The sequence below is a fragment of the Corvus kubaryi genome, unplaced genomic scaffold (genome assembly GCF_017639235.1).
Source record: "Corvus kubaryi isolate FWS band 111438036 unplaced genomic scaffold, C.kubaryi_AGA036_p1.0 split3-37304, whole genome shotgun sequence".
Classification (NCBI taxonomy): domain Eukaryota; kingdom Metazoa; phylum Chordata; class Aves; order Passeriformes; family Corvidae; genus Corvus; species Corvus kubaryi.
The window spans coordinates 2,150,991-2,170,327 of record NW_024582087.1 but is presented as its reverse complement, the minus strand read 5'-3'; the positions used below and the strand labels follow the sequence as shown (position 1 = coordinate 2,170,327).

Genomic DNA, 19,337 nt, shown 5'->3' with positions numbered 1-19,337 from the left:
CCCGCTGTCCCCCCATTGTCCCCCCGATTCCCCCCATTATCCCCCCGATTCCCCCCATTGTCCCCACGCCCCCACTCCCCATCACGTGACCCTCCCCATTCATACCCCGGTGGCCCCTCCCCTCTCTCCCCATTGGCTCCCGCCGCCGCGCCGTAACCAATCAGCGCCGAGCGCCGGCGGCGCCCGGGGGAGGTGTACCCGCGCGGGGCCGGCGCTGATTGGCTCCTCCCCCGGCTGTAGCCCCGCCCATACCGGAAGCAGGAAGCGGGCGGGCCGGCCGTGACCCGCGGGCGGGCAGCGCCGGCCGCGCCATGACGGGAAAATCGGTGCGGGACGTGGAGCGCTACCAGGCGGTGCTGGCCGGGCTGCTGGCCGAGGACGAGAACAAGTTCTGCGCCGACTGCCAGGCCAAAGGTAGCGCGGATGGGCGGCGGGGCCTGCTGAACCCCCTCGGTGCCCTCCTCCCACCGGCCTCGCCGCTCGGTGCTCTCCGGTGTCGCCGCTCCCCCGAGGGTCGGACACTCCCGGTTGGGCCTCGTGGGGGTGGGCACCGCGCTGTGTTTCCGCCGGGGGCTCGGTGGGGAGCGCTCCGGTGGTGGCGGGGGGACAACGGTGCTGCCCCGGCGGTTACGGGGGTTGCTCGGTGCCAGCGCGGGGGCTTCGGGGGAGAAAGTGGTGGGGTTTGGGGAGAGAAGAGGGTGGTTTAGGGGGCAGGAACAGGGTGGGTTTGGGGGAGAGAGCACGGTGGGTTTGGGGTCAAGAACAGGGTGGGTTTGAGTTAGGAATACTGGTGGTTTGTGGGGGAAAGAACGCCGTGGTTTGTGGGGGAAAGAACGCCGTGGTTTTGGGGGAAAGAACGCCGTGGTTTTTGGGGGGAAGAACAGGATGGTTTTGGGGAGAGACCACGGTGGTTTTGGGGGGAAATCTCCCAAATCTTTGGCTGCAGCATAGCTGGGTTTGGTGCGAGTCACGGCGGGAGGCGCTGCTGGAGGAGCTGCGTTCCCGGTGCCCCTGGAAGCCGGGGGGAGATGGGGAGGGAACGGCCCCAGAGGTCCCTGTGGGAATCCAGCGGCTCCCGGGAAACACCCCAGGGTGGGTGGGGGCGTGAAAAGGGACCTGGAAAAGCCGGCGCTGTGGAATCGAGGGAATTCCAGCTGGGGAGTCACATCCTGCCACGCGGGGCTGGGATGTGAGCAGCAGGATCTGACCTGGATGGTGTGAGGACAGGGAAGGAGTTGAAACCTCAGCCTGGGATCATGGACCACTGGAGGAATTCCAGACTTTTGTCCTCTGCTTCCTTTTCCACCTGGTTTTTCCTTGTGAGGGTGGTGAGGCCCTGGCCCAGGAATCTGTGGCTGCCTCATCCCTGGAATTGTCCAAGGCCAGCCTGGGACAGGACGAGCTTTAAAGTCCCTCCCAACCCAAACCATTCCATGTTTTTCTGATTCCAGGCATGTTATGACCCTGGTCTATCTGAGAAAGTAAACGTTTGAATTGCAGAGGATAAAACAAAGGAAAGGAATTGTTCCTTGTGCCCTGGTGCTGCTCTGTGGTTGCTGCTGTGAAATGCTTTGTTTTCCTGCAGCACAAGAGTTAAAAGTTGCCCAAAATCCTGTTTTAATGAGCTGCCATAATCACTTGGAGATCTGGACTTGAGCCTCTTTCCCAAGAGCTGCTGGAAGTGAACTTGGAGCAGGGCTTGGCCGAAAGGGCTTGGTCGCCTCAGTGTGACCTCAAAAACTGCACAGCCCCCTTGACCAGCATTAAAATTGATATTATTATGATTTTTTTTTCAACCTAAAAAGCCCCAAACCACAATAACCTCATCCTTCCCACCTGCCTGGAGCACACCTGGCGGTGTTGGAGATCAGGATGTTCCCCTCTCGTGCCAATCCTTTATCTCTTGGCACCTCCTGCCAGCCCCGAGGGCAGAAATAGCTCCTTTTATCTCGGCTTCCCAGGTCTGAGATAGCAAATTCCACCAAAACGGGGATAAATTCAACCCCACAGCTCCAGGGGGATGCCGTGGTGGAGCTTCTCCCGGTCACAGCACGTCCTGGAAGTGCAGAATTTCAGTTAATTATTATAATTATAACGAAGTCCTAATGTGGAGCTCAGCCTTTCCAAAGCTGGAAGCCGCTCCTGGCTGGGAATGGGGATTGCACCAGTCCTGGAGAGCAGGCTGGGGTTGGCCTCAGTTATCTGATCCAGTAATTATCCCCTGCACTAATGAGATTCCTGGAAGTGGGAAATCTCCTCCTCCAGGGCATGTGTGGCCACGGGAGCTGTCTCTGCCCAGAATTCCAAGGAATTCCTGCAGATTTTGGGGCACTTTTGGTAGTTTTGGTCCATGTGGTGCCACAGGAGCTGTCTCTGCCCAGAGCTCCAGGGAATTCCTACAGTTTTTGGGGTACTTTTGGTGAAAGTGGAGCTCTCCCAGCGCTGATGGCAAGGAAGGCCTGATGTTCCTCCTGGAATAACTGCAACATTCCACTTTGCCTATGGAAAGGAGCCCCGTGGTGGCTCCACATGGTGCCCTCAGCACTTCCAGGGCTGTCTGGAAGCAAAGCTGTTCTTCTGTGCAGGGACTGGAGTACCCCGGGAGCAACCTGGGATAGTGGGAGGTGTCCCTAACCGTGGCAGGGGTGGAATTAAATGAGCTTTAAGGTCTCTCCAACCCAAGGCAGTCGGAGATTCGGTGAAATCTCAGGGAGTTTTTGCAAACCCTGCTCGGAGGTTGTTGTTTTGCAGGAAATTGTGGGAGATCTCGTGCTGCTTCTTCCTCTTTTTGTTGCCAACCTCGTGTTTGGGGGAGCTGAGCCAGGGCAGGGTGAGCACTGCAGAGTTAAAATCCTCTCCTTGGAGGCCTGTGCTGTGGGAATCACTTGAAAAAACACCTGCAAAGAGCAGCATTTGCTGGGCAGGTGGGATTTTTCCTGCCGGTGCCGTTCCTGTGGTGAAGCCATTCCGAGGGCGGCCGTGGTGCTGCTGTTCTGTCTGTGTGTGAGAGATAACGGGGCTGCTGCACAGCTCCAGCAGCAGATTCCCTGCCTGGAATGGGAGCTTGGAGCTGGGATGGCTGAGGGAGGGAGGGATGTGGTGAAATCTCCCAGTTGGGCTCCACCGGCAGCTCCCGGGATTTGGAAAATTCCCATTGAGCGACACGAAGGGAATTCATTTCTGCCTCTCCAGCTGCTCTCGTGCACCCCCCAGCTAATGGTGTTTGGTTCTCTCCTTTTCCCAAACTCTTCCCTTTGCTCTCCAGTCCCATCCATGCATCCAGCAGGCTCTCTGGATCCCAGAGTGGTGACGTCGGAGCGGGAGCTTCCTCCCCCAGGAGCACCGGCGGGCGCTGCCGTGGCTACCCAGAGGTTCAGGTTGCCCTGTGCTCCTCCTGGTTTGTCTGGCTATTCCCTTGATCCCTTTGTCCTGTGAGATCCATGGGTTCCAGGCCCAAATCCATCCCTTGTATGCCGAGGGGTTAGATGGGAGAACTGCTGCTGAACGCAGCACAAATCCAGGTTCAATTCCTCACAAAAAGAAAAGGTGTAGGATGGGGAAAATCCCTGCCCGGAGCTGGATAAATATGGGATGGGAAGGGGGAAAAGCTTAGGGCTGGAGCAGGTGGTTAAGGGAGGCTGACTTCCAGTGGAATTTGGGAATTATCTTTTGGGGGAGCTGCTTTAGTCCAGCCTAACTCCTCTTAATCTCAGCCAAATATTGCCTGAAAATCGGTGTGACTCAACTCCTCCTCCTCCAGCAGCCTCTTGAGCTGCAGCTGAATTCCCTTTGCAGTCAGAGCAATTGCAAGAGGAACTTTTTAAATAGCTGCTGGAACAGCTGCATGGGAGGAAGGAGGATCGGGATGGGAAGCAGGATCGGGATGGGAATGCTGATGGAGGGGGAGTGGAGCAGCCTGTGCCTTCACAAACTCAAAGTGGTGGGGCTGGAACTGCTCAGCTTGGCTTAGGAAATCTGGGATGAGGAGAAAGCTCAGCCTTATGTAAGGGAATCTTGCCAGAGGGATGCGTGTGGGCTGTGTGTTCATTTGCTGCAGCCACAATATTCTGGGATCTTCCATGATTCTGCTTTTCCGCTCTTCTCAATTCCGATCTGAGAGAGCTTTGTGCACAAAGGGAGTGGCAATGCTCCGAAATTCAGCTTATCCCTCAGGAATCTTCACCTGAGCAGGGTAAAACTGGGAGAGGACACAGCTTTGTCCGCCCTGACCCTGCCTGGAGCTGTCAATTCCCACTCAAGCAAGGGAAAAAAAGCATCAGCGTTCCCAACAGGGATTTAGTGTGGAATTAGTTGTAGGAAGATCCCTTTTAAGCAGAGCTCTGAGTCACGCTCAGCTCCGTGTCCCTCCATCTGCCAGAAATAGGGATAATCCTCGGAGCAGCAGCACCTGGGCTCTCTGTGCTGACCCACCTGGGGAGTGGAGGTGGCAAAGAAAGCTCCCAAAAAAATAAAAAAAACCAACCCAAAGCCCCGTGTGATTCCCAGGGCTGCAGCTGGAGTAAAGTTTGTTCCTATAGAAACTGCCGGGAGTTACGTAAGGAACGGCAGCTCCCGTGCCGGGCGCTGCAGCGCAAAGGGAGCTCGTGCTCCAAAATGCAAAGTAGGTCTTGAAACCAACCAAAAAGTCAGGAATAGCTCAGGGCTCCTCCAGGTTGATCCCTGGTAGGGATTGTTCCCTGTGTCCCAGGAAATCTGGGACAAAAGAGGAGCTTTTAGGAGGAGCTGTTGTTGAGCAGTGAGTGCGAAGCTGGATTTGCCTGGGCCTTAATGTTTGGTTTTGCCTCTGTTTTTGGCAAAATATGCCGTTCCTTCCTGACCTTTTCCCTAGGAATTCCAAGGGATAGTCCATGTTTAACTCTAGATATTGAAAAGGTTCTCAATTCCTCAAAAACTGACCCAGGACCTGCCACTCTTCCTCTGCTCAGAGCTTTTCTTAAGGACTTGGTGGCTTCTAAAAACATGCAAAATTGAATTTCCAACTCAGCTGAAATTGGAAAACAGAGTCTGAATATTTTTAATGTGAAATTAAGAATTGAAAGCATCTTAAAAGGTGGCAAAATTCTATTTACAGCATCAAAATTCAATTTAGTGATGGCAGAGCTTCCATCCTGCTGCTCTGTTTACAGGTGCATGTGGGCACCTATCACCTAAATTTTGTGCATTTCATGGAAATTCAGACCTCCTTGGGATCTGTAATTTTTAGGATTGACTGATATGTGGTTCTGGTCAAAAATGATGCCCCAGGAAGTCCGTGGATTGTGGAATTGACTGTTTTTTGTTTTTTTTTTTTTAATGTATATTTATATTTTTAGGCTGTGTCACCATCAGTCTTGGTGATGTCACCCAGTTGTTTTTCATGGATCCTGATGATAGTACTGCTTGAAATTGTCCTTGTCGCCGTTTTCTTGAGGGAAGGAACAACCATCACTTTCTGCAGCAGCAGGAAAGCCCCACCCTGCTGTTCACAGAAATTCTCATTTCCTCCACCTCCCTCCATCTGCACTTCAAAGAACACGATGGGAGCAGTGATAAAGCTGCACTGAAAGCTGCTCATCTTTACTCAAAACCACATAAATCTTGGTCTTCAAGGCCACAGGGCCCTCAAATATTGGGTGGGTTTTGGTAAACTGGAAGTTTTCAAGGCTTTTCTGGCAGAAAGTAGAGCCAGCACCTTTTTTCCTGCAAAACGTGGTTAAGGCCTGTCATTACAGGGAGGAGAAAAATGACGAAGAAAATCCCAAAACAGCCCTTTCTTCTCTCAAAGGACGGTATAAAGCTGATTTTTTGGGGTGATTAATCTACTTGATTAGGTGTAGATCCTTATTAAGCACCTTTTGTGTGTGATAAAGTGAGGTTTTTGGCTTTAGCATCCTCTGAAAGCTGCACAAATCACTCGGTCTGGGCCTAAATCTGGGAGCGCAGCAGGTGTTAATCCCAAATCTGAGGTGGAAACAATCCCTGCAGCAGGATCCATGCTCAGCTCAGCAATTAATAGTGTTAATAACGAAATATCTTAATTTAGAGGTCCTGAAGCTGATTTGAGTGGGTTTTTAGAGTTTCCCTTGGTTGCCCAAAGTCCTGGAAGCACAGGATAGACATTTCCAGAGAAGAGCAGAGGAAGTTGTTTTGCAAGAGAGGCTTTTTCACAGCTCTGAGCAGGATGAGTGTCAGTAAATCCTTGAGCAATCTCTTCCCAGAACAAGGAAACCACGAGGCAGAGGAACCTCTTGGATCCTGGCTTCTTTCCTCGTTTGGCTCTGCAAGAAATGGGGACTTTTCAGCTTGGATTCGAAGAAATTTTTCCCCAGTGAAAGCTGAGGGTGTCAATGTCCCGTGGCAGGGATTATCCTGCTCCAGGGAGAATTCCCCACATCCCTTTTCCCCAGGGGATGGTTAGATGACTCCACAGACAGACACGGAGCAGTTTTGGGATCCATGGATGAGGGCACGTTTCCCTGGAACAGCTGGCTGCTCATTTCCACTGGGAATATTTCAGCAGGCTCGGAATTGGGATGCTCCCTCCTTCCTGCCTATGGAAGCAACTCTTTTTTTTTCCTGCCTCCCTCCCTTCCCAAAAGAGCAGCCAGATCCTGGTTTATTTTTAAATGCCTTCTGCAGAGTTATTACTGCAAAAAGTCGCCTCAGGAGCTTGGGCCAGAATTTGGTGCCTGAGTAAAGGGTGAGGAGTGAATCCCCTCGGGATTTCTCAATTAAAACCACTCCAGGGCGTGAACTTGAAGCAAGTGACTCATTTAGAGCAGGCTCCTCAGGCTGGGAGTTTAAAAGGCAATTAGGCTGAGGTTTTAAAGGGAATTAGGATCCTTTTCAGTCATTCAGATCATTCAGCAGCCCTTGGAGCATTAATGAGCAGAGCTTAGATATGGACTGGAGCTGGCACGACCAAGCTTGGTATGTGGAGTTTATTTTGACAGGCTGGGATGTAAACCAGGCTCTGGAATTGTGTCATGGAGCACTGGCTGGGCACTGAATCCCTGCTGGATTCATCCTCTGCTTGGGAATGCACTCAAATATTCACTGCAGCTCGAAATGAAAATTCACCGAGCAAGGGATGCTTTGGAGCTCGTGATCCTCCTGCAGCCCCTGCCAGGCTGGGAATGCATCCCAAGGGGGTCTGAGCTAACCTAAATCCTGTGCCAGAGCTGAGTGGGCATCCAGGCTTTTCAAAACGTTGGGATTTTTACTCAAAATCGATGTTTCCTTCTATCCAGGAGGGATTTGTGCAGGCCTGAGGTGAAGCCCAGGGCCTCGAACTTGAGCAGAGCAGGGTTGGTGCCAGGTGACTTTGCTTTCCATGGATGTTAAAATTATCCATAAAAATGAGACAAAAGTGGTGGCAGCTCCAGGCAAGGCTGACACTGGTTGAAACTGGAGCAAACTCCCAGTTTTCCATGTGGGAATGGGGTTTGCATTTCAGCCTGGTGGCTCTGAGGGTGCTCAGCCTCAGGGGAATTCATTTTGTAACATCAAGGATTGCTGCAGGAAACTATTTCTTTTTAGTGGTTTAAGGAGCTGAATGGTTCTGTTGGCCTTGTCCTCAGCTCTTTGGGAGATAATTCCATCATTCCCTGTGCCAGGAGGGTGAGGTGCTCCCTGTTGCAATTAGTAGTGGGTATCAGGGTGTGCCCAATTTTTGTGAGGGGTGATAATGCTCCCAGGCAGCTCAGCAGCGCTGATGAAAGCTCCTCTGTAGTTATTTATCATTATAAACCCATTTTTCTCAGAAAAATTTGACCCTAAACTCCAACCCAGGCGTTTCCCCCCCCTTTTATCACTGGAGCTGCTGCACAGTCTAAGCTGGGGTTGGGTTTTGGGGAAGTGAAAAGCTGCAGCACAGGGTGAAAGTCACATCTGGAGGTGCCACCTGGGGCTTTTTCGAGTCAAGTCACCTTGAAAACAGCTGTGAAACCCCGGGGAAATGCCTGCAAAAAGCTCTAAAAAGCAAAATCTGAGCCACCGGGCACTTGCAGGGGGATTTTTAGTGGGAGATGTGTCAGTGGGAGCTGCTCTGAAGAGGGAAGTGGGAGGTTGTTTACATCTGCACCAAACCCTTCCCCCCACCCACAAACTGAGGGCTTTATGAGACAATTTAAAAGACATTTTTAGAAGACATTTGAAGGTTAAAATGTTGCTTTAGTTCAGCTGGAGGTCTGGGAAGGGGGTGTTGGAGGGTGTTGGATCCCACCCGACCCCAGCAGGGTTTGCTGTGGCTGCAGGCTCAGGGAGCATTTTGGAAAATCCAGATTTCCTCCCTGTGTGGCTCTGGAGTCCTTCCTTGCCACAGAGCAGAATCCTGAGCTGCTGGGGTCACAATCTGTCCCCTGGCTCTGGATAAAACCAACCTCACTCCTCTGTTCCCTGCAGATTTGAAGCCTTTCCTGCAGCACCTTCTGGCTGTGTGCAAGGACACCCAAATCCCAGCTGGAATCTCCCCAGGGAAGAGCTCACCCCTGGTTGTATAATGTGTTTATTACAGGGAGGAGTTTCAAAAGCCTCAATATTCATTTTAATTGAAACAAAACGAAGCTCCTCCATATTGGCTCTCTCAGAATTTGGGTTTAGGAGTTGCAGCACATTCCAGCTGGGATTGCAGTGTTATCCCAGACCCCTGAGGGGACACTGGAGCAGCAGGAGGGTGTGACATTACCCCTGAGTCATGTTTGAGTGGGAGGTTGTGGTGGCTTGAGCTGGTCCATGTGACAATCCCAGTGAGCTGATTACTCCAGGAGCTGCCCGTTAATCCTTTTAGTCCTATCAAGGCTAAATTTATCTGGAGTTTAAATCTAACCTTGAATCTCATGCTAATCCTTCCAGCAGTCTCACGTTAGAGCCCTGGGGGTGGATCTGGGAGAGAATTCCGTGTGGAAATCACAGGAAGGATCCTGGCTAAGGGGTTTGTTCCCGATTTTTGGGCATGTTGAGGTGGTGCTAAAGGTATGGATTTGAGTCATTCCTGCATTTTGGAGGGTATAATAAAGGAATTGAGGTACAGTGCTTCTAATCAGGTCTGGGAAGTGAATTCCTCAGCTCCATGAAATTGATATCATTCCCAAAGGCCTCTCCTGGAGAGGAAAAAATCATCAAATAATGGCAGGAAAGGCCAGAAGATTTAATAAAGACATTTTTAAAGTGAATTCCCTGGAAGAGCTGCTGGAGTTACCTGTTAGAGGTTGGGTACCTTTGCTCTGGAAGGGTCCCTGATATCACTAACAGCACCAAATCCCTCAGGATGCTCCAGGTTTTCCCCAGGAATGGGAATTAAACTGTTAACAGCACCTCCAGGGCCTCAAATGCAGCACTGCTTTTTTAGGGCTTCGAAATTACACTTTCCCCCTCTTCCCCCTCCCACCTCCCTCTCATTAACTGGAGGTTTTGCTATTTTAGCTGCGGCAAGAAAAGCAGGATAACTCTTCATCATCCAGAATAATGTCTGGGAAAAGGGCTGGTGGAGGCTGTTGGATCCCTAAATCTTTGTTTTCCCAGTTTCCCATGCACTGGGACACCAGTTTGTGCTGGGAGCTGGGACTCTGGACTGGGGCTGGCAGCTCGAGGCAGGGGGTTTAATTTGAAAATATTCCTAAAATATTGAGCAGGATTGAGGGCCTGGCCTGGCTGGGAGAGCGGTGGGAATTCCTGTGGATCTCTGTATCCCCTGGGGAATGCCCTGCTGGGATTCCTGGGTGCATTGAGTGGATCTAAGCTCGTTAATCTTTCCTTTGGGGGGTGGTTTTTATCCCTGGCATGATCTCCCACCCACACCTTGGAGCTGTCCTGCCTGTCCAAGCCACATGAAAACCGGGAATCTGCATCCCAGCCGTGGAAACTGTGGAGTCAACTGATCATTTCTTGGGCTGGGATTGGTTTTGGGGGCCAAATGCTGGGCTGGGTGCTGCTCTCCTGGCTCAGCTGGGAATTCCTGCGCAGCACTGAGGAGATTTGGGGATGCTGAGTGGGTTTTTGCTGTAGGGAATCTTCTGGAGCTCGTTCCAAGTTATCCAGGAAAGAAGGGGAAGAAAGCAGGATCACGGACATGGCAGAGCTCAGGGGGTTGGAGTGTTTGGGGTGGTTTCAATTCCTCTTTCCTTCCCTCTTCCTCTTCGAGCTGTTTGGTTCGTGTGGATGGAAGAGGGAGGCAATAAATCCCCAAGGATAATGATTGGGAACATCCTGCTGATGTGGAATTCCAGTTTCCAGCCTGGTTGAGACTCCAAAGGCCTCAATCCCGGTTCACTTGGTGCAGTTTCCCAGTTGCTCCAGGCCAAAACAGGGGTTGGCTCTGTGGGAAACACTTTGCTGTCTCTTCCCAGGGCCACGATGGGCATCCTGGAATATCGGGGTGTTCATCTGCATCCGCTGTGCCGGGATCCACAGGAACCTGGGAGTTCACATATCCAGGGTCAAATCCGTCAACCTCGACCAGTGGACGCAGGAACAGATTCAGGTAAGGGCTGGGATAACACAGTGAGGGGCTTTTTTTTTGTTGTTGTTCCTGGGGCTTCATAAATTTGGGATTAAACCAAGCCAGGATAGCCCAAAAAATGTGGGAAGTGGAGGAGGGAGAAGAATTCCAGCTGGGAGGGAAAATGTCCTCATTCCAGGCTCAACGAGCAGCAGAGGGTAAAGCCAAAGGAGCTGCAAGTCTCTGTTAAATTACCAATTCCTGCTGCCTGGAACTGCTGCCCACCTCTCCTCAAGCTTCCCAGGGATTTCCAGAGGGATTCTGGATTGCTAAGGGGATATTTATCCTGCCTTAGACTAAATATTGCTTAGGATTGGCAAATTGGATGGGAGGGGATTGGAGCAGCTGCCTCAGGTTTCCCTGGGAGTGAACAGTGGAGGATCTCCCTGAGTTCTTTGGGATGGACTTCCCTGGTGGGCTGGGATGCTGTGGGAGAGCTTTAATGTCCAGGAAAAGAAAATTTCAAGGAATTTTTTTGGATTCCAGTGCGTGCAGGAGATGGGGAATGGCAAAGCCAATCGTCTCTACGAAGCCTACCTGCCCGAGAACTTCCGGAGGCCCCAGACAGACCAGCATCCTTTTTCCCTGGAAAAACACGGAGCCTTTCCATCCTGGAACTCTGTGGTGAAACCTCCCTAAAGGAGGAGGAGTTCCCTGAGGCAGGGAATGGGAATGAGGGAATTGCTGCAGAGCTCTGGGGGTGGAGAACGGGGACACCAGTGTCACCACAGGAGGCTGCCACAGGTTTTGGAGCCTGGAGGGGAAGGGGAGGGTTGGATTTTCCAAAGTGCTGAGTGTTCCAAAGGCTCCGTGGAGACCTAATTGTGGCCTTCCAGGACCTAAAGGAGCTGCAAGAGAGATGGAGAGACAAGGGACAGGATAAAAGGGGTGGATTCCCACTGCCAGAGGGCAGGGATAGGTGGGATTTTGGGAAGGAATTCCTCCCTGTGAGGCTGGTGAGGGGCTGGAATGGATCTCCCAGAGCAGCTGTGGCTGCCCCTGGATCCCTGGCAGTGCCCAAGACCAGGCTGGGTGGAGCTTGGAGCACCCTGGGATAGTGGAAGGTGTCCCTGCCCATGGGACAGGATGGGCTTTAAAGTCCCTTCCAACCCAAATCAGGCTGGGATTCTCTGATGGAATTTTTAGTGCTCCTGAAAACTTCAGCTGTGATTCCCACCTTGCAGCAATGCTGAGTAAACAGGGATGTAATGATGTGAACCTAAAAAAAACCCCACAGGAGCACCTTTCCCCATCGTTTTTTGAGTTAACCTGGTACCTGAGGTGCTTTTTGAGGTGCAGGGCCCAGCTGTGACCACTGTAATCTGTGCTGGTGACCTGAATGTGCTGAGGGGATGCTTGGGGCAAACAAAAAACAGTGGAGAAAACACAGCAAGAGCCTAAATCCTGATTTAATTCCTCTTTTATAGCGCTAGAATAACCTGGAATAACCCACGGGCAAAAACCGAGTTGAGATCCAGGAGTAAATTATTTTAATAAGAAAGTTACTGCTGGAAATGCTTTTTAAACAATGATTTAATTTAGTTACAGCCTGTACCTTGTTCCTCCGTGTCAAATAAGGCTTCTATTCTGGAATCCTTTGTCCTTAACCAGCTGCTGCAGAGCCGTGGAGAGTTTTATCCGGGATAAATACGAGAAGAAGAAATACATGGACAGAAGCATCGACATCAACGCCTTCAGGGTGAGTCTGGAGGCCTAAATTTGTGATTAAAACACTTGAAATGTTCCCTATATCCAGGGCAATCCCTTCTCCAGGGCTGCATGTTCTCCATGGAGTGAATTCCTGCGCAGCACTGAGCAGATTTGAGGATGCTGAGTGGGTTTTGCTGCTGGAGCTGATTCCAGGTTATCCAGGAGAGGGAACGAAAGCAGGATCACAGACGTGTACTGACATGGCAGAACTCAGGGGGTTGGAGTGTTTGGGGTGCTTTAAATTCCTGTTTTCTTCCCTCTTTCTCTTCTAGCTGAGTGGTTTGTGTGGATGGAAGCAGGAGGCAATAAATGTCCAAGGATAATGATTGGAGGAGATCTTGGCAGGGTTTTATCCAATTCCTTGCTGAGAGCAGGAAAAATGCAAAAATTTACCTCAAACTCAGCTGTTTCTGAGGGTTTTTAGGTCTGAGGGGTTTTAGATCAGTAACAGCACCAGTTGTGAGCTTTTTCTTGCTGTAATCAGGAAGTTTTTCCCTCACGTCAGTGATTTTTCCCTCACAGAAAGAAAAGGATGATGGATGGAAGTGAGAGGCAATAAATCCCCAAGGATAATGATTGGAGGAGATCTTGGCAGGGTTTTATCCAATTCCTTGCTGAGAACAGGACAAATGCAAAAATTTACCTCTAATCCAGCTGTTTCTGAGGGTTTTTAGATCTGAGGGGTTTTAGATCAGTAACAGCACCAGTTGTGAGCTTTTTCTTGGTGTAATCAGGAATTTTTTCCCTCACATCAGTGATTTTTCCCTCACAGAAAGAAAAGGATGACAAATGGAAAAGGAGCAACGAGTCAGAAAGAAAACTGGAGCCCATCATCTTTGAGAAGGTGAAAATGGTAAGATCAGGAGGAAAATCATGGAGTAGTTATGGAGACATCCCTGAGGCAGAGCAGAGGGATTCCAGCCTGCTCTGGGAGCATTTTTCTGGCCTCAGTCACACCCTGGGTGCTTTGAGTCACCAGTGGTGGGAGCTTGTTTTGCTCTGCTCCCCAGACACTGAGCAGATGTGCAGGTTGGAATCCAGCTATTCCCTGCTGATTTTTCCAGCTCCAGCAGCTGCTTCTCCCTAGTTTAGAGCCTGCTTGGGTTTGACAACCTATTGGGACAATAAAAAACTGAAATATTCACTCTGAAATTCTCGTTTCGGAAGATCAAACAGAGTTTCGCTTTTATTTGTGACTTAAATCCACTGGAAAAAAGGGATTTTAAGTGTTAACCTGATTAAAACCTCTGGCGTTTCAGAGTGAACCCAAAAGCTGAACAAGATTTGTGGTTTTTCTTTCCCCTCAGCCTCAAAAGAAAGACGAAACGCAGCAATCCAGGAAAAGTTCTCCTAAATCTGAGCCAGTCATGGATTTACTGGGCCTGGGTAAGAGAAATTGGTATAGAAATTGTGGGCATTTGAGGAGTTCCAGTGCTAATTTTCCCTGTCAGGTGAACGAATCCCAGGAATCCTCCAGGAATATTCTGCTTGAACTGCTCCAGCGCTGCTTGGGAACAGCTTTCCATGGGCTTCCCTTTATCCTGGAGCAGCTGGAGGTTTATGGCACAAACAGGACTCAGGGGCACTTCCCAAGTCCTGCTCCAGTCCCTTCCCAGCTCCAGAGGGATGAGCGAGGTCGGGATCAGGTCCCTGGGTGGGGTGGCACTGCTGGCACAGAGGTGTCCCAGGGTTGGGGCCGTGTGGGGACACCCAGGACACCTCTGTCCTTGCCAGACGCTCCGGTGACAACGCCCGTCACCAACGGCCGGCCCAGCAGCCTGGAGAAGGACCTGGACCTCTTCGCATCCGTGGGATCCAGCTCGGACTCCAGGAAGGTGAGCTGGGAATGTTTGGTGGCTTGGAAAAGCCAGGTCGGCTTGTAGCACCACAGGATAATTTGGGATGGAAGGGATGTTAAAGGGCAGGGACACCTTCTGCTATCCCAGGGTGTTCCAACCTGGCCTTGGACACTTCCAAGGATGGAGCAGCTTCTGTGGGAATGCTGTGCCCCAGTTTCACCACACACATCGATCGGCTGCCTTAAATCTTCCTTCATCTACGTTTCCCTTAATGAAATCCTAAAATCTCCCTCTTCCATGTTGAAGCCGTAACCCCCCCCACATCCCTGTAAAAAGAAACTCGGCCAGGATATTCCCCATTTTCCCCTCATGCTGGATTTTGCCCCCATCCTGTCTCTTTGTCCAGGTCGTTGGTTCCATGCCAACCTCTGGAAGCGCCGGCTCGGTTCCCGAAAACCTGAATCTCTTCCCGGAGCCCGGAGGCAAAGGGGAGGAAGTGGGGAAGAAGCAGCTCTCCAAAGACTCCATCCTGTCCCTGTACGGCTCCCAGACACCCCAGCCACCAGCACAAGGTAACCCTGGCGGGAGCTGGGACCAAGGTGGCTGGAAAAACTTCCAGGGGAAGTGGGAATGTGGGTGATCCCTGAGAATCCCAGAATGGGTTGGGTGGGAAGGGAGTGTAAAGCTCATCCCGTTCCAGCCCCACATGTTCCACTGCCCCAGGTTGCTCCAAGCCCCACCCAGCCTGGCCTTGGACACTTCCAGGGATGGGGCAGCCACAGCTTCTCTGGGAAATTCATTCCAGCCCCTCACCAGCCTCCCAGGAAGGAATTCCTTCCCGATATCCCACCTAACACTGCCCTTTGGCACTGGGAATCCATCCCCGCATGTCCCTGCCCAAATTCCCTCTCCATCTTCCTTGAGAGCTGTGAGCATCACAAGGACCAGCTGAGCCTGGACACCACAGCCAGACTGTGACTGGAATTCTGACATTCCAGCCCTGACCATGAACTCATCCGTGTTTCCCTGCTCCCTCCCTGCCTTTCCCAGGAGCGATGTTCATGACGCCGGCTCAGATGGGCTATCCCGCCGCTCCCTATCCCGGCTTCCCAGGAGTTCCCCCTTCCAGCAGCATGATGGGGGGCATGATGGCTCCATCCGTGGGGATGCTGACCCAGCCCGGAGCCACCGGCATGGTGACACCCATGGCCATCCCGGCGGGATACGTGGGGAACGTGCTGGGCGTTCCCAACGGGATGATGGGGGCCCAGCAGCCCGGATACGTGGCCGGAGTGGCCGCGGTGCCCCAGCCCGTGTACGGGGTCCAGCCAGCGCAGCAGCTGCAGTGGAACCTCGCCCAGGTGAGGGGGACACGCCTGGGGAGGCACCTGGAGGCTTTTTCCAGGGTTTTTCCTGGGAGTGAGTGGGATGGTGGTGCGGGGATCGCCGAGGAATGAGGGGGATCGCCGGGGGTTTGTGCTTGGTGGGGATGAGATGGGTGTGGGGTCAGGTAAACTGGGCTTCCCTGGAGTGTGCAGGGTGGCACTGGGAGCAGCTGAAAATGCCAGGGTTGGTGAGGCTGGAAAAGAATTCCAAGGTTGAGTCCAGCCCGTGCCCGATCCCAACCTCATCCCCCAGCCCAGAGTGCTGAGGGTGCCTTGGGCACCTCCAGGAGTGGAGACTCCAAACCCCCCTGGGCAATTCCAAGGCCTGACCACCCTTTCCATGGAGAAATTCCTGCTGATATCCAACTTGCCCTGACATCCTCCCACACCTGGGAGCCACACCCCTGCTCCTCTTTAGGAGCTCGGCTATTTTTGGGATCCGTGGGCAGTGTCCAGGACCCTCCCTGACCTCTCTCCTGTCCCGTTTGCAGATGACCCAGCAGATGGCTGGGATGAACTTCTATGGAGCCAATGGAATGATGGGCTACGGACAGTCCATGGGAGGAGGAGGAGGAGCCCAGGGCAGCAACCCCTCCCTCAGCTCCCCGCTGTGGAAATGAGCCCTCGCCTCGTGACCGTTTCTGCCTTTGTTCTGTTCTCCAGACCTGCTCCATGAGACATTTGGGGTTTTTGCTTTCGGGTTCGGGGGGGCCCAGCCCAACCCAACCCGAATGGGGTTTTTTTTTTCCATCCCTGAGCTCCATCTCTGCCTTTCTCACTGTCACAGCCGCGGGGACAGCTCGGTGAGCAGGACACGAGCGCGCCGTCCTCAGCACAGTCAATGCACACGGGGAGGGGACCCCTCCCTGCACAAAGCTCCACCAGAGCTCCTGGGTAGCACTTGATGCCCTGCTGGGCACCTGGGCACAGCTGGGACTGGGAAATCTGGACTTAATCCCACCTGGAAAGCCGGGATTTCTCCCTTCAACTCCAGTGTTAACAGATTTTTTTGGGGGGGGGGGAAAAAGGGTGGGGAACCTCGTTTGGTGCTGAGGGACTGGATTTAAGCCGAGCCCAGGGGCAAGCGAGCCTTGCTACCTCCTCCCTCGAGCGGAGCTCTCCCTGCTCCCACCCTCCTCGGAACCAAAGTCCTGTCCCTCCCCCCCTGAGCAAGCAGGAATCTCGCCTGGAGTGGGGACAAAGCTGATGGAATGTGAAAAACTTGCACTCCAGAGGGAATTTTTCTGGCTGATGCTGGGATTTGATGGGATTTCACTTTTAACAATCTAACCAGAGTTAACTTCTCCAGGGCCCAGAGCCCCTCTGTGAGTTTTCTTACACTTTTAAAAAGAATGACTCTGACATCCTAATTTATACTTTTTTTCCTTTTTTTTGGTCGTTTTTTTTTGGTTGGTTTTGTTCTGTTCTTGTTGTCGTTGTTCCTGTGTAATCCTGGTTCCCCCCACCCCTTTCCTGGCTCGCTTGGGACATTTTAATCTTAGGCAGATTTCTTTTCTCATCTCCAGTAGAACCCAAAACTGCTTCAAAAGTCAGCAACAAGTCAGACTCGTGGTCTGCTCTCTCCTGTGGATATGTAAATTCCCAAATAAAACATTGCAGTGGATTGCTCTGGTGTTGCTGGTCACTCCAGGTGCGGGAATTTAGGGAATTTCATCCCAAAAATCAGCCCGAATTCCCTCTGTTTTGGGCTCTGTCCCAAATGCCAGGGAGCTGAGGGAGCACAGCCCAGGCACAATCCAAAGCTGACACTTTTGTATACAAACCCCTCAGCTTTGGGGTGGGGGGAAGGTGGAGCAGAATTCCTGCGGCTGCTGCGATTAAATGACTTAATTCCAGCTCTAATTCCGGTATTTCCTTGCAGCTTTAAGCTCGGGTTTAACAAAACCTGGCCGAGGCTCATCCAGAAATGTGAAGGAACTGGGAAAATCAGAGAATTGTGGGATTCCAGAATGGTTTGGGTCTCTTTCCATCCCCTTGCCCAATCCCAGGATGCTCCAGCCTGGCCTTGGGCACTTCCAGGGATCCAGGGGCAGCCCCAGCTTCTCTGGGAATTCCATCCCAGCCCCTCCCCACCCTCCCAGGGAGGAATTCCGTCCCAAAATCCCACCCAACCCTGCCCATTCCCCCTTGTCCTGCCCCTCCATGGCCTTGGGAAAAGCTCCCTCCCCATTTTTCTTGGGAAGCTGGAGGGGATTTGGGAACCAGGGAAGTTTGGGGCTGCTTGTGGGATCTTTTCTTAATTGTGGCATTTCTCTCTTCAAGCCCAGCCTGCTTTTTCCAGGGTAAAAAAAAAGGGTTTTTTCCCATTCCCCTCCTTCCCATGATATCCATGGGGGTTGTGGGATGACTTTTTTTGGGGGGGAATAGCTCAACTCAAACACAACAAAAAGTTTTCAAGCTGGCTTTAATCATCTTCACTTGCTGCCCCAATACTGTACATGCAGGTACAAGCCAATTAAAAGGTGAATAATTCAGATTTTTTTTTCCCTCCCTTTTTTTTTGTTTTTTTTTTTTTTTTTTTTTCCTTTTTTTTGGGAGGGGAAAGAAAACTTTAGGAATATTTTACAAAACAGAGCGTGCACCCTCAGAGCCGTCGGTCCCGCAGATAGAAACCACAAAAATACAAGAGTTTGACATTTAAGAAAGGAGCACACACATAGAAAACGGGACAGGACACAGGTAGAAAATCACCATTTGCTCGTTGCTTAAATATTCCCACTCTTCTGTAGCCATCCCAAACCCATCCCCTTCTCTTGGATGTGGGACTGGAGCTCCGAGGATGCTCCAGTTCCCCCCATTCCCGGTGGTTTTTAAAGTTTTGGGGGAGGGTGGAGTTGTGAAATGGGAGGAATCTGTCATGAAACCGAAGTTTAGCACGAGGTTGGGGGGTGGTGGAGGCAGCGCTCCCATCCCAGCTCCCAGAAATCCGGAAATATCCAAGGGAAGTCCTTTCCTGGCTCTCCTTTCCTCCCCTCATCCCCCTCCCTGCTGTCACCTTCTCATTTAGTGCCAATTAACTCGTGGTTAATTGGGCTCTGACACCTCCCCAGACTCACGGGGCTCTCCTTTCCATGGGAATTTTGGGGGATTTGAGGCTGGATTTCAGTGTCCTCGTGGGGTTTGGCACTTGCAGCCCTGTCCCTCCTTTCAGCCTCAGCTTCCAGGGGCTTGGAATTCCTGGCTGAGCTCTGGGAGCATCTCCTTGCCTTGAATCCCTCGTCATTCCCACCCTTTTATTCCCCCTCCAGCTCTTTAGGGGGAAGCTGGCTTTAAAGATTCCTCATCACGGATAAAATCCCGTTAATTTGGAACGGAAATCCAGACTTTTTCAGATGGAATAAACATTCCCAAACTCCACTTTGGCTGCTCCTAAAAATCCATTTGGGGCTTTCCCTCCCCCCTCCCCCCCCTTTTTTATTTCCCTGCTGCTGCCAACCCAAATTCCAGGAGAAATTCCCAACCTGCTTCCCCCAGAGCTGTTTTTAGGTGTAAACTTGAGGCATCAATGACAGATTCCGGAGCCCTGGATCATCCTGAACATTCCAGGTGCTCGTTCCTGGGATTCATTCCGAGCTGGGGAGGAGGAGGAGGACGACGGGATGGGAAAGATTCTCTCCTTTCACGGCATGAAAAGATCAAAGCCCTTTAAGAAATCAAGGCCACCAACTTCAAAGTGCTCTGAACATTCAGGAGGGGGGGAGCTGCTCCTTCCAGACGCCCTCGGGATCGGGAATTCCTTCAGGATTTTCCCTGGGGTGGGAGAAAATTCCCTTTTTAGCCAGAGGGAGCTGGGATCCTGGAGGGAATGGGATCAGTGTCCCAGGAGAGGGACACCTTCCCTGCCTGCTCCAGAGGCTCCTTTTCCATCCAGGAGCTTTGGAGAGGGATTTGTGCCCCTCCAAGGGCTCTGGAGAGGGATTTGTG

General features: G+C 51.8%; 1 protein-coding gene across 1 annotated transcript; it reads left to right on the top strand.

Moving 5' to 3' along the window:
- The first annotated feature begins 249 nt into the window (after window positions 1–249).
- Window positions 250–17,016, top strand: SMAP2 (small ArfGAP2). Its single transcript, XM_042015551.1, has 10 exons — window positions 250–414; window positions 10,347–10,480; window positions 10,985–11,070; window positions 12,119–12,197; window positions 12,981–13,061; window positions 13,516–13,594; window positions 13,943–14,043; window positions 14,414–14,579; window positions 15,058–15,368; window positions 15,884–17,016. The coding sequence occupies exons 1-10, from the start codon at window positions 312–314 to the stop codon at window positions 16,010–16,012; spliced, it is 1,269 nt and encodes a 422-aa protein (XP_041871485.1). The 5' UTR covers window positions 250–311; the 3' UTR covers window positions 16,013–17,016.
- The last annotated feature ends 2,321 nt before the right edge of the window (window positions 17,017–19,337 follow it).